Source organism: Cyprinodon variegatus, unplaced genomic scaffold (genome assembly GCF_000732505.1).
Source record: "Cyprinodon variegatus isolate N-32 unplaced genomic scaffold, C_variegatus-1.0 Scaffold68, whole genome shotgun sequence".
NCBI lineage: Eukaryota > Metazoa > Chordata > Actinopteri > Cyprinodontiformes > Cyprinodontidae > Cyprinodon > Cyprinodon variegatus.
This window is the reverse complement of record NW_015150521.1, coordinates 153959-169056: the sequence shown is the minus strand read 5'-3', so window position 1 is coordinate 169056 and position 15098 is coordinate 153959. Positions and strand designations below refer to the sequence as shown.

Here is a 15098-nt window from a genome sequence, read left to right as displayed (position 1 = left end):
TACCTGCCTCTTACTTCCGCCTTTAGCTCTAAGTTTCACAGTTGTGGCTACGTAACAGCTGGTCATTTCGAAATATATACATGGAAATCTTTTTTTTTTTTTTAGAGTCCTTTACCTCTCCCTTATATACACAGAAGTAAGCTGACAAAGATATCATATATATGTGTTTTTAAATATTTCCAATGTATTTTTTGATACGCATGCGCTTTTTTTGTCCTACCCGTTTTACGATTAAATGCCTACAAATTGCTTTAAATAAGTACAAGTTTGTGGGAAAATATTTAAAATATATTTTCACCATTTAATAGATATTTCTTAATCTGTGCCGTCCATTAAATTTATAAATGTGCCCAAAAAAAATCGATATTTTTCGCCTTGTGTTTTAGTGTCGGAGTCATCCTGCTTCCTGTTTCCTCTTTGCCACAAACCGACAGATTGTACACAATCATCATGGCGACGCAGGACGGTGGGTAGAGAGAACATTTAGCGAAAATACACGGAATATTTTCAGTCAAACTTTATTAAGTAGCAGTAAAATTCCACACGTCTTTAATGTAGTCTTTGACGTGTGCTTTGGTTAATATGCTGTGATGTAAATGTTCGTGTCTTTGCTACGTTGTTTTTTTTTTCGTAAAAATGTTGAGGAGATGGTACAGCTAGCCAGTGTTAATGATTGCTAACATCAGTTACGTTTATCTACATTTTAAGACAACTGTCGTTAAAGTTGGAAGCATTCGCAAGTTTTAGCTTTAAAGCTCTAAATTATCTTTATTGAATAAATACAGTATCAAGGATGGTTAACAAAAGTACCGGAGTGTAATAAGAAGCAGCAGCTAATTTAAAATTAACTGTTCGGGTTGTTTTGTTTAAAACAAAAATGTCTTCAGCTCCCCATCCGTTGTTTGTTTAGATTTTTTCTCCCTAATCTAATCTCTTTCCTGACATAAAAAAAAAACATTCTGTGGATTTTGAATAAAAAAGAGCGATAGAAAGTGCTAGAAAGTTCACCCAAATGTTCAGATTAGCATGAGGATTGGAGACTATGCACACCTCTACTGAAATGGAGACCATGTAATCTAGTAATACGTTTGTACTAAATAACAATTTAGAAAATATATTGAATGGAAAGTATAGGAATCATTAAATTATCATTTTTAGGAGAAATTTAAAGTGTAAGGAAACTAATGAGAATTTTGACAGAACGTTTATAGTATTTTATTTGATTAAAGGCAGTAAACTATTCCTAGAATCAGCATCTGACCTGGAGGTCAGTGGTTCAGGTGAGTTAGTTAAGAAAAAAGTCAACATAATAATAATAGTAGAACTTTATTGATCTCACACTAGAGGCACAACAATAGGCCCATAAGCAACATTATCTGGGAGGGCCCCATACGAAGTACAACACAGACGTCCTAGTCCACAATTGCGTAGGGGGCCTGCCAGGAGACAGTGACGGGGCCCCTAATAGGTCGGGGGCCCCTAAGCAACTGCAGACTCTGCTTACCAATATTTACGCCATTGTATCTCTGCATTTAACCCATCTCCTTGGGGAGCAGTGGGCTGCCATTGTGCGGCATCCTGGGAGCAGTTTGACTTAGACAGATTTATTTTGTATACAAAAGTGTAAACAAAAATACATTTCGTTTAGAGCAGCTCTGGTTTGTGGTCAAATTGTTCTGCTCATGGACCCAAAGTGAAGGCTGCAGGGATCGATCCGGGTACTTGCAACCCTCTCAGAGTACAAGCGCACTGCTCTAACCACCAGGCCAACACTGGTGTTTAAATGTTGCTGAATAGTATAGCTGTATTCATTTTCAGATGCTTAACTACATTTTGAGAACAATATGCTTAATGTGTTTAGAACGTCTATAACGTTTTGTAAATATTGTAATGCTTCTGGTTGGTTTGTTAATTGGCTCTCGGGTATTTTTGCAGTTGTTGTCTTTCCATTCCGAGCTTTCTTATATAAAAAAAGAGGCGTTGCCAGAGGACATTTCTTACCAACCTGGAGGCAACATCGACCTGCTTTAATGACTGATAATATCAAAAATTTTCTGAATCAAAGAATCTTCCAAAATGCTACTCTTTTGTAGAATTCCCAGTTAATTTGGCGATATTTATGTACCACTCTCTTTGGTTTAGAAAGGCATTTTACCTCTTATAATACAGGGTAATGTTGTACCTTACTTACTGCACATAGTAACTGCTTTCGCTTATATTTTCTAATATAGATATAGATGGTGCTTGGAAAATAATTGCATCTGCAATCTAATGGCAGCGGCATTCAATTTTAGTCCTTTTACATTTAGCATGATTAAAACCTTAAATTTGTCACTCCAGCTCCTTAGGTAGCAGTAAAATGCTTAAAGTGGAATTTCAACTACGCAGAAAGGTCGAGAGAGTTGCAGTTACCATGCAGATCCATGCATGCCAGTAGAAGTAAGCACTTTTTCACAAAAAGGTTGCACCAAAATCCAGCAACAATGGACTCCTTTAAAGCAAGCTTTCAAAACTGAAAGCCTGCAGTGAAACGTCTACAAGCTTGGGGTTATTGTAGGGAAAAGATTGAAACAAAATCTTAATAGCAATATTGGTGGAAAAATAATCACATTTTGAATTTTTGGCAAAATTGTTAAGCCCTAGATAGTGATCAGATGTTTGGATTTGCAAATATTTTTTATTGGAGTTCAATGTTAATCACACGAATTATATATATATTTATTTTATTTTTAATTTTTTTTTTTTTACCTTGTTTATAATTCCAGAAATTCCAAATATGTTCCAGTATTAGAATTATTTTACTAAGAAGAAAATGTTATTCTTAAAATTTGATCTTAACACTATTTTTACTTTACATTAGTAATCTTTTTTTCCATTCTAAAGCACTAGTTGTCATTAATGTATGCTACTAATTTACATTTTAGAAAGGAAAGGCTATTTCTGAAACATTTCAATCAGTATAAACCAAATGCTTTTGCAGGTAGTGAAGGAGCCATAATGGACACTGAGGCGAAGCCAAAAGAAGCTGAGACACTCGGTGAAACTGCTGAGAAGGCCGATGCAGACGCTACGTCTCAAACTGAGGCAGGGAATGCTACAACTCAGGACTCTAGTATTAGCAATGGCGACGACGCTGACGACAAGCAGGAGACGGTGGACTTGAAGATCATCTGGAACAAGAACAAATACGATCTGAAAATTCCTGTCGATAGCACCGGAGCCAAACTTAAAGAGAGGATCCACGCTCTCACTGGTAGGGGTTTACGATTCTTTAGATTACTTTTATAGGATTTAATAGAATAGATCAGGTTAGAAAAGAACTGAAGGAGCTCTCTATATGTTTTAGGTCTTCCACCAGCAATGCAGAAAGTGATGTACAAAGGAATGCTTTCAGAGGACAAGACGCTACGTGACATTAAGGTTACAAACGGGGCAAAAATAATGGTGGTAGGATCGACAATAAATGATGTATTAGCTGTTAACACACCAAAAGAGGTCATTCAGCAGGAAGTTAAAGCAGAGGAAAACAAGAAAGAGCCTTTATGCAGGCAAAAGGTAAGATTTTTCTACAACACTTTAGAGTACTGTTAAATATCTCAAAAAAAAAAATCCTTGTCTTTAACCTACAAAATGTGTTTCAGCAACACAGGAAAGTACTGGACAAAGGTAAACCAGAGGATATAATGCCAGCTATCAAAGGAACAAAGGTGAGAGGCGATGTTGGCTACAGCTGTCCAACATTTATTTCTTCTTCTAAATCAACTTTCGAGGCATTGATGGCTCCTTTGTCGCACCAACAGGAGCGACTACCAACAGTGCCTTTATCTGGGATGTTTAACAAATCCGGAGGAAAAGTACGACTCACATTCAAACTGGAGCAAGATCAGCTGTGGATCGGAACAAAAGGTGAAGTCATGGTTTAACACTGAGGTCTCAGCAGCGCAGAGATGCCGGATATGTTATGGATTCATAACCATTTCTCACTTTCAGAGAGAACAGAGAAAGTTCCAATGGGCTCCATTAAAAATGTAGTATCCGAACCCATCGAAGGCCATGAGGACTACCACATGATGGTAACTGCTATTCTTACTACATGTCAGATATTTGAAATTACTTATATAATGCCCAGAGCTTGCAGATGTGTATTTGTGGTATACTGCTCAGGGAGGTTTAGGAGTCACATTTTTATACTATGTTTACTTAGAGAAAAGGGTGCAGATTAGTGCAGCTTGGCTGTATTTTATAAGACAAAGGTGAGCCTTAGGGAGTTTGTAGATCAGAGTGATTGGTTTACAATTTTTGGTCTTTTAGAGAGGAGCTTTCTCAAGAAGAGGGGTTTTTTTTGGGGGGGGGGGTAGTGAGTCATATGATCAATAGTCATGTCAAAGACAAATATCTCATAGCTTTGCACATATGGAAATTATAAACCCCAGAATTTGTTTTATAAATCGCAGACAGGGCTCATTATGCTGTGACGACTCGGCTCAGAGCGAACCATGACGCCTCATATCTGTGCATGAATGACTGAGGATTTACTAATCTACCATAGTTCAGTTATCAGTTGCATTTGACTGAACACTTTAACAGTATAATTGATTATAACACGATTATTCCTCCTAAGTTTAACCATCTTTGGATATGTATGACAGTATCAGTGCAGTTCTATCACAGCCTTATCTAAATCATCACATGGTTGTTCTTCCAGTGCAGAAATATTGAATCATTTCATATTAGGGAACCAGAATAGTTCAGCTTTGTGTTTAAATGATTTGCTAGTGAAAAGAACAGCTTGTTTAGTGGGTCTGATTCAGTTTAGCGAAGTAAATGTAATTTTTTCCGTTTAATAATCTGGTTTAGACATTATACAGACTGTTGATCAGTGTCTGATCAGTGTCAGGATGCATGACGTAAGCAGCACAGTGTTTTTAAAGATAGAAGTTTACAACAGATGCTGCAAAGTCCCAATTCAGGGAAGGCTTTCCTTCAAAGGACCCCACCCACACAGACAAGGTCCTTCAAAGGCCGCAAAAAAAATGACGAATGGAAGTGATCAGCTGTGAATTGGGACTGTCTGGCCGTCAGCAGCCGTCCCCACCCTCACCTCAGCATAACTTTGGTCTCCTGGCAACCATGACAGCATAGATCTGCGCTCTCACTGATCACTTGAAGAGCTTTTCCACTGAAGCCCTGAACACACCCAATCCGATTTTGCATCTGATCCGAGAGAAAATCGTCTGCATCGAGAATGTGGCATTTAGCTCTCATTCAATGTCAATGGGTTTGATCACACCTTACACGAGTTTCTCCAAGGGGGCTTGTGTAGCTCTGACTATTTTAGTCAGACTCTCAGCCATTCAGCGGCAATTTTGTGGGGCTGACAGGAAGAGAGACGCAGTTACAAAGTAAAACACATCTACTTTGTTGGAAAATAAAAACTAAAATCTGTTAATAGCACGGAAACAGGTTTGGAGTCGCACAGTGCGTATATAGCAGGCGGGGCAGACTTGTGCAAAAACAATCAAAACTTTAAAAAAATAAAATAATTTACCCATGATGAGAGTTCAAGAGAACAGCAAATGGATAAAGTAGTGATAGTACAGGAAAGCCCAGCTTATCACGCTCTTTGGAAAAAAAAAAAGTCAACAAACTTCAGGAGGACAGAAAACAGATATAGTAAAATAGTGATCCTCTTTGAGCCTCACAAAAAGCAGAGATCTCTCGCTGATAATCACCTCTCAATATATCAGTCAGCATATAAACCGCCCTGCAGCCTTTATTGCTACGTTTTCATTTTCTTAAAGCATGGTTCCCATTATGTCTTTAATATAGGGGTATAAAAATTCTCTACCTTCATGTTTAAGAGATGCTGCACAGACTCATAAAGTGGGAATTTTACTTTCTAGCTGCGGCGGTTGTTTTTTGTTTTTAATTCTTTTATTTTTTTTGATGGGCCCAACTTTTCATAAGTCACTGTAAAATGTGGGAAATTGTTTACATGTATATGGGACAGAGACATAAGTGGAAAAAAAAATCTGCACAGATCAGCTCGCCTTGCCTAGTCGGAGCTTCTCTATACACAGTCAGTGCGACATGGGAAAAAATGGGATCAGAGATTAAAAGTCCTACACAGCCAGTGTGACTTTAAATGATTAAATTACCACTAATATATCCTTTGTTTTGATCCCCTAAAGTCTGTGTCTTGACCATCTGATAGTACTGATGATTGATTTGACACACAATGACATTTCCTGTTATTTACTTGAAAACAGGAGACTTTAGGTGTGTGAAATTAGAACTTCAACCTAATTTAGGTGCAGCGTATATAATACAGGCATTAGACGTGTGTTATTCAGCTACTATAAATATTTAGTAACATCAAAACAGAAAAGCTGTCACATGTGTAACGTACACATGAGTGTGCAGGGTGCTTTCCAGCATTTTGTGCTGTAACACTTCTTTTGTATTTTCTCCTCCAATTGTTTCCGGTTATCAGACTACTTGTTGTATCAAAGATAAATGACTATTTTATTTATTAGGAGGAAAAAAGCTCTCCAGACTACACACAGCAGGCCATGGTCTAAATAATCTAATTCAACAACAAATCAGAGGATAGTTCTGTCTGCAAAAGGTATCATTGCTTAATTAAGACATCGGTAGTCCAGTCAACTACAACCCTTTCTAGGACTTTCCAGTCAACAAACATTTTCTCCCAAGATCAGCATCTCAACAATTAGATCACTGCAGATCTAAGGACTAACTAACTGTCTGGAGACAAATACCTCTTTGAATTAAAAAAAAATCAAAAAAAGATCTTAAAAAGGTCTTGGTGATCCCCAAGACTTTTCCATGCACATTGGACTTGTCTGGTGTGACTAGAGTGAGACTTAGGGAGTGTGTGCATCCTGTTATGATCATGTGGAGTAAAACTAATGCAGCATTTCCGAAAACAGAACATTGAGTTGACAGTCAAATGAGATAAGATGGTCTGGGGTTGCTTAACTGCTTCAGGACCTGGAGGCTTTGCTGTAACTTATAAAACAATAAATTCTGCTCTGTACCAGAAAATCACAAAGGGATATGTCAGTCCATGGGTCATTCTACAACTTGGATGTTTTGTTCTTTTTAGCACCACCATGTACTTATCTTGGGCCTGATAAGGACCCAGATTGACTGTAAACATACTGTGTTTTGTCACATTTTCCTTTAAAGTTTTTCTTTTCTTCCTCTGAAGACCGAAACAAAAGGTGTCATATGTCTTTGTATCCATCCCATACACACAACCAGTTAACTTACCGGTTTATCTTCCTCTTCTGCAGGCTTTTCAGTTGGGTCCAACGGAAGCGTCTCAGTATTGGGTTTACTGGGTGCCTGCACAGTTTGTTGATGCAATCAAAGACACAGTCCTTGGAAAATGGCAGTATTTCTAATGTGCCTCTTTTTGACAATACTGGAGAGGAAGAGCCGACGTAAAATCAAACTGGAGTCTAAAGCGAGGCTTGAGGAACTGATGGGAAGCTATTGGAAGGAAACTGACAGATGCCTGTGGACTAACCATCTTGTTTTTAGATTAAAAGTGCACTATGTGGCAGCATAAAATTTGTCAGCCCTGTTGATCAACATTTTCAGCAAATCCAAGGGAAAATTAAAAAAATGTACAGAAATTGCTAACACTTTTCTTCAGTTATTCTTAAAAAGGAAATAAAATTTATTTAATGAAATAAAACGATCATGAGTTATTTGACTCATTTACTTGTTTGTGAATTGTCTCTGTCTTTTTAACAGGGGAGAGCTACTGTTATTGAACAAAATAAAGATCTTATCGACATTTGATATGGAGCAGACGTTAACTTTTAAAATGATTCCTGTTTGGTTCAGTTGTTTAGATCATTATTTAGATCATTGCCTTTTTTTGAAAATAAAACATTCCAAATAAAAAGAGGAAAATGACTGAATTTCTGCTTGAACTACATACAGTACTTTTGTTCCATTTTCTTTCTTTTTTTTTTTTAACCTCATGGAGAGAAGAGGAATCAAACTAGATTTAAAACCATATTAGGAAAATAAGATTAGTTTAACTTGTTTCTCATCTTTTTATTAGAGAAATGCATTTATCAGGATTAAAGTATCAAACAAACCATTACAGTTTATTCTTTTAGTGTGGAATAACAGAGTGCAAAACAATCCAACATTTTCACCAGTCCTGGATTTTTAAAATGAGATTAAAGGAAATTGGTTATGGTTTTATGTGTAAAGCTATTCATAAGAATTTATTATAGGATCATAGTTATGTATTGTATTATATGCTTCTAAATAAATTTAACATGTGAAAAGTTAACTGAACGATTTGAATAAAACTAAATTTTTTCAGTCATATATTAAAAGGGTTTATTTCTGTTATTATTTTTTTTCCAGATTACTTTGGTTTACAGGTGATTAAAAACCCGAAAATCAGCCTGTTAAAAAGAACAAAAACTTTTTCTTTTTTTTTTAAACGTCAACATACAGATTTATAGTAAATGCGTTCAATACGTCTTTGCTGCTACTTTTGCTGAATCATAGTCAATGAGCACAGGTTGCCTTAATGGCAGCTTTCAATTCATCTGTATCATCATAAGCAGATAAAATTTTTTAATTAACCAAACATTACATGTGATAAACCTGACTCACTAACCATTTAAATTAACTACTTTCATTCATTTAAGACACAACTACTTCCATATTTGTATTATATTAAACTGTATTTACAATATTCACCTGATTTCAGGGATTTCTAGTTCAGGAGTTCCATCAGGCTTGTTTACTTCTTGTATTTATTTTCTATATATACAAAATCAATTTCATAATTCCAATTTTTTATTATTTCTATGAATTAATTTTTTTCAATTTCTTTTGTACTGACAGCTGTTTGTTTTCTGTCTTTAAAAGAAGGGTATGTAAACAAGCACAATTATATATGCTAATGTCTATATAATGTGTTTATGTCTAAGTAAGGTGTATATGTAAGGTTTAGAGGCATATGTTAAATATTTAACGTCCTTTCACCAAATTTTTACATACAACAGTGTTATGGGACAACGAAAATAAGTGAGGCTTTTGCAAGCTTAATAAAGTAATACAAAAAATGTATTTTGCCTAATTACTGCAAAGAAAAAGATGCAACAATACCCATAGATAGGCGAGCTAAGCTTGTTGGATCAGATACAAAAAGACTAAGGCTCTCAAATGCTGTCCGTGTCTTCATACTGTGCTGTATGTAGAAATTTGGGGAAGGGAGCTTAAATATTTAACATATACACCTAACAGAGACATAAATAGCACTATTTGAACCCAATATGCCAGATCAGTTTTATGTATGTTGTATGCATAATCAGAAAAGCCTCAACTCACTTCAGCTGTTTGTCTCTATCCTCTTATTTTGGAGCACACTTTGATTTTCTAAAAAACAAATCGGCATCAAGAGGATAACTTACAGAACAGACCGTCAATGGTCACTGTGACATGTGTGTGTTGCACTTAAACAAAACACATAAGGAAACTGACCATGTTTAACTTTAAACATCTATGTTTCTGAGAGCTTAAATATAAAAAATATATATATTTCCTGTCAAAAGCAGAGATGTTTTTCTGTAGGTATTTAATGTGACGACTGGGCCTACTTATTTGAACAGAGCAGCTGCATTCATGGCTTTATGTTAGAAACGGCCACTCTCAGATCTTAGGAGTCATGATATGCATTTGTTTTTCATGTATGTCAGCACAGAAAAGGTCTTTTCAGACAAATATATGGATGCAAATGGAAACAGTAGATGAGTTACAGCTTTTGAGAGACCTGCATACTCTGTTGCTACTGACAACCAGAACGCTTCCAGCATGCTTTATGAGAAAACGGTCCGATTTGGGATCAGAGGCGACATTGAGCAGGGCATCCTGCTGCTCTGATGACAGGTGAAAGGTGGTGAAAGGCCTGTCCAGTCGTTCTTTTGTAGCGAGTCATTATTCAGGAAGTACTTATTGAAACTATCAAGCAGGCTCCTGAGGAGAGGCAATCATTTGCTTGATAGTTTGAATGGTTATGTCATACCTCCATAAGTTCTCAACATTTCCCCCATCCACTCACACAGCCCACCACTCCAGCTTTCTCTTAAATACTGTGACCTTAGTGGACAGTTTCTTTGTTGTAGTTTTGTTGAAGCTAACAGTACGGCCAACAGTAACTGGATTTGAGTAATAAAATGGTTGTTTTGAGACCAACTGCTCACTGTCCTTCCAATGTCCACTCGGAAGCTACATTATTTATTTGTTTCCCATAATGATTTGGTGACCCCAGAAATCATCTCACGACCTCAACTGGGGCCTGGACCCTTAGGTTGAGAATTGATGGTCTAATTGGCGCTATAGGGATAAAGACTGATATATATTTAAGAAACTCATATTATAACTACCTTAAAATATATTCAGATGGTTCTAAGAATTTAAAAGGATATGTGTGAATAGGAATATATAGATACCAGAGTTTAAAATGTATATTTCTAAAAGATCAACTATCTGTTTTCAAAGCAGAAATGGTGGTAATTATACTAAGCTTACAATGGGTAGAGGAGGTTAGACCAGACAGGGAGAAGGAAATGATAGAAAATATTTAGTATTAGAAATCCAGCACAATCTATTTAGATTATATAGGGGGTATTGATATTTTGCTATGTTGGGTTTCAGCACATGCACATTGCACAAAAGGCAATGAAAAAGCAGATATGTTAGCAAAAAGGGGCTTTAGAGGGAACAATTACGATTACAATTCCTTTTGGGAAAGGTGAAGGTAAATCACTTATTCAGAGTAAATAAATGGAAAAATGGCAAGAGAGATGGAACGAAGATAATAAAGGGAGAGGATTATATAAGGTACAAAAATCAGTATTAAATAGAATCATTAATGAAAGAAACAGAAGGGAGGAAGTAATAACATTAAGATTAAGAGTGGATATTTATATTCAATAGGGAGAAAAATTAATAATAAATGTGAAGGATGTGGAGAAAAAGAAAATGTAGAACATGTACTGATGAACTGTTAAACTTATGTACATTAAAGGGAGAAATTAAGAAGGATGGTTGGAAGAACAGGCAAAGAATGGCATTTTAAAGGAATATTGGAAAATGAAGGAAGTATAAAGGATATTCACATATTAAGGAAAGCATTAATTATTTATCTACATAATACAAAAAAATAAAGAATTTGATGTAAAGTATGTTGCTACACACTCATGTACAGTAGATGGCGGTATGCACATTAGAGCTGCTTGCGATGCGCCCTAATAAAAAAGAAGAAGAACAACAAGCAGCAGAGGAAGAAGAAGAAGGCTTGGCGCGCCGTCAGACTTCAAATGAAAACCTTTTGGCTTGAGCCGCTCTTCCTGAAGACCTCCTCATTTCTCCGAAATGTCCAAACTGGAGCAAAGCCACTGTGATGGAAAACGTCCCCCGCCGGTTAAAGTCCTGTCCGGTCAGCTAAGAGCGGCGGGGATCCGGGGGGCCGCTGACAGCGGGGAGGGATACCTGATCAGAGCGGGCAAGGGTCGCACTCTGCGGGTGTCTCTCGTGTGGATGCAGGGCACCGTGCTGGAGGTCCAGCTGGACAGTAACACGGTTCTGCTGATGGATGAGACGGGGACCTTCATGGTCCAGGGCGTTAACAGCATCCCCAAAGGGAAACCATGTTTGCTCCCAGGTAATGATGACCTGATCCTGGTTATATGCAGGGGCGGAACTAGATTGGGTGCCATGGCCACCCTTAGCCAATCATTGGCCCCCCCTACCATTTTTTCCCTATAATACAGACAGTGGCAGCAATAATACTCTGAAGGAGAAACTTATTAAACATTTACATTTTTCATATATTAACAACCTCTTGACAACAGAAACACTGGTTAATTATGCACATCAATATACAAACATTAAAGATGATAGAAACATAATCCATGCTCTTTTCAGAATAAAATTTGTAATTTTTGGGGGTAAATATAAAATGATGTGCCTCTGCAAGTCATCTAAGAGTCTTCAGTGAAATCATAGAGAAATAACTACTTTAATAATAACACAAAAATTCATTAAATGTGGATATTTGTAGATTCAAATATCATTTTTTTGCAGAATGATTATTCATTAAAGCAGGTAATGACAATGTAAAATATGTTCGCCCCAGAAAGAATTTTTTTCCAATATACCTTTTATTTACACAAAGGATAAAGGATAGTTTATCTTTATTTAGAAAATATGGATGTTGTGGTGATTCCTGTTGGAACAGTGTAGATTCCCCCTGAGGTTCTGGTGCCTTTCGGCCCCCCCTCAATGTACATTGGTTATTGACTGGCCAACCCTATTATGATTTTCTGGCTCCGCCTCTGATTGTATGATGTGGTACATTTGGTTAAACAAGAGCAGCACGTAACTTAAGAAAGAAATCGACCTAAAATGGGGTACATAATTAATTTATTTGCTTATACACCACCTTTTTTTGTAAAAATTAAATTGTCTATTTGAAAATAAACATGTTTTAATGTCGTTTTAGCGAATCACTCTGACATAGATTAGCCTTTACTGTTTACATCCGAAGTAGAGAGAAACAGACAGAGAAAATCTGGAAGAGTAAGGAGGCAAACAAATCTAAGCAGTTTGAGATGCAGTAATCTCCCTCAGTGGTGATTGAGCGAGCAGTGTTGATCCATTATATTTATCCTGTCAGCAAAACCATCTACCTGGAAGCTGTGTAATAATTTACATTCTGCTGACAGCAGGGCTGCCAACTTTTCACCAAACCTTGGAGTGAGATTTTGAAATAGTTTGGACAGGAAACCCTTGACATGGTTAGATTAAAAGGCTTTGAGGACAGGTGCAGCTATAGGTTGGAGGTTTTCAGAGGATTTAACTGAAATATATTTTCATATTTGCGAAGAACTTCTTTTGGTTGATCATAAAGCCAGCCGTATGTTCGGAAAAGTAGCTTGAGGCGAAGAAAAAGCTAGAGAATGGGAAAATGCTAATTTCAACAAAAGTTGCTGGTTATCGAGGTATTGCAGCCTGCGGCGGTAAAGATGAAGGAATTTGCCGTATATATATATATGATAGTAATGGATACTTGTTGATGGCATTAAAATTATTTCTAAGAGCATTAAAAAGCATTGAATTAGTCATCCCTGTATAAACCCTGCTATTCTTACCAGAGGCGTAGCCAGAACATTTTTATATGGGTGGCCAGGCAATAACCAATATACATTGAAGGGTGGCCGAAAGCGGATCGGCACCGGAACCTTAGGGTCAATCTATGCTGATCCAACAGGAAAATGAACCATAACTTCCATATTTTCCAAATAAAGACAAACTATACTTTCTTACAGCCTTTTGCTAACAAATAGACGCATACATTTAAACATCCATCTAGATAAAAGTCCCTGTGGATAAAGTTCTTTCAGGTTTGAGTTCTGGGTCGAACATCTTTTCCATTGTCATTACTTACCTACTTTTATCAATAATCATGCAGCATAACTAATGTCTACAAAAATTGTTTATATAATAAGTTTTTATTAGAATAGTTATTATTTATCTGAAGACTGACTTGCATTTTCTCTTTACCCCATATAACAAAAAATTTAACTATGAAAAGAGCATAAATTATGTACTTATCTTTAATGTTAGTATATTGATGTGTATAATTAACCACGGTGTTTCTGTGGTCAAGTAATTGTTAATCTATGATTTTTTTTTTTTATATTGAGAGTATTACTGCTGCCACACTATATTTAGCTATAAAAAAATGTGTGCATGTTGATGCAAATCTTAGAATGTTTTCCTTTTACAGAACAGATGCAAGATTACAGTTCTAATAAACACAAATTAAACAAAGTTGATATAAAAAATGTGTTACCGGTAATTTCAGTAGCTACACGGGTAGAAGTCACACTATATCTGGAAGATGTATTGGGATTTGAGCTTAAATCAGATTTTCTGTTCATGTAGGTTTATTAACTTAATATGCAGCACTATTTACCAAATGCATTGATATTTCTTTTTCCCCACCCTTCTGAATCTTAGTATCTATGCCTCCAAAATGAAGCATCCTGTATTGCCTTTAAAGAAGCTTCTTCATCTAAACTGCCCATTATATGTACATGAAGAGTGTTAAATTCTGACACCAGTAATCTAACAGCAGATCAGATATTGCATGCTTTTTTTAGCACACATTGTGTAGCTGTAGCGACTACTACCACTACACCTAAAATATGCTATTTTTTAAATTCATTTTACCAGAAAGCAATTTTTTATTTTATAGCTATTTTTTCATATTAAAACAGCATAAATTGCAAACAATTTGTTAGTCAGCAAATGTGAAATATTTAATCAACACAACCAAAAGCTGCATCCGTTTCTGTACATTAAAGCTTCTTCCAGTGATCCCATTTTAACCAGCTGATGCTGTTGCAGGTAAATATGTAATGGTGATGGGCGTCATCCAGGCCGTTGCCCCGGAGCCAGTTATCCGCGCTGTGAAGATGGCAGACCTCTCAGAGTTTGCTGCACTCCACAGGAAAATGTGGAAGTTGGAGGTGGAGGAGCTGCAGCAGATACTGGCATGAATCCTGAGCTGATTATGTGGACTCCTGACATACAAATACGGGTACAGAGCAACTTAGAAGTTCCCACATCTCCAATGTTCTGTATCAAGTTTGTAAATATTTTTAATAGAAGGGATGTATATTTAAACTTCATAAAACTGTTTTCAAATAAAAGATAAAAGTATTTTATTTGTTGGGTGCCTTTCATACCAGTAACACTATAAATAAAAAGAGAACTTATTTTGTAACATTCCAACCTGTTATTGTTGATCAATGTTAGATGATGAATCTGCACAAAATTGAGAAAATAAATGTATTTTTAAAAAAAGCTGAACTTGACATGTTCATATGTATCCACCCTCCTACTCTAAAACCCTAAGAGTTTGGATACAACCAAACTTTAGAGGAGTTATACAATTAATGAAGTCCAGCAGTATGAAAGTCTAAAGTCACATCTGTCAGTATAAACCTGCCTTTTTCTAATAGGCCCTAAAG

The 15098-nt window shown here is 36.4% G+C and overlaps 2 protein-coding genes across 2 annotated transcripts; both read left to right on the top strand.

The window, feature by feature from the left end:
• Positions 1–391: 391 nt before the first annotated feature.
• Positions 392–7643, top strand: ubfd1 (ubiquitin family domain containing 1). The gene is made up of 7 exons (XM_015372088.1): positions 392–466; positions 2981–3253; positions 3347–3555; positions 3642–3707; positions 3801–3906; positions 3991–4073; positions 7317–7643. The coding sequence occupies exons 1-7, from the start codon at positions 451–453 to the stop codon at positions 7425–7427; spliced, it is 864 nt and encodes a 287-aa protein (XP_015227574.1). The 5' UTR covers positions 392–450; the 3' UTR covers positions 7428–7643.
• A 3685-nt stretch (positions 7644–11328) lies between these two features.
• rmi2 (RecQ mediated genome instability 2) lies at positions 11329–14884 on the top strand. Its single transcript, XM_015372011.1, has 2 exons — positions 11329–11722; positions 14473–14884. The coding sequence occupies exons 1-2, from the start codon at positions 11434–11436 to the stop codon at positions 14622–14624; spliced, it is 441 nt and encodes a 146-aa protein (XP_015227497.1). The 5' UTR covers positions 11329–11433; the 3' UTR covers positions 14625–14884.
• The last annotated feature ends 214 nt before the right edge of the window (positions 14885–15098 follow it).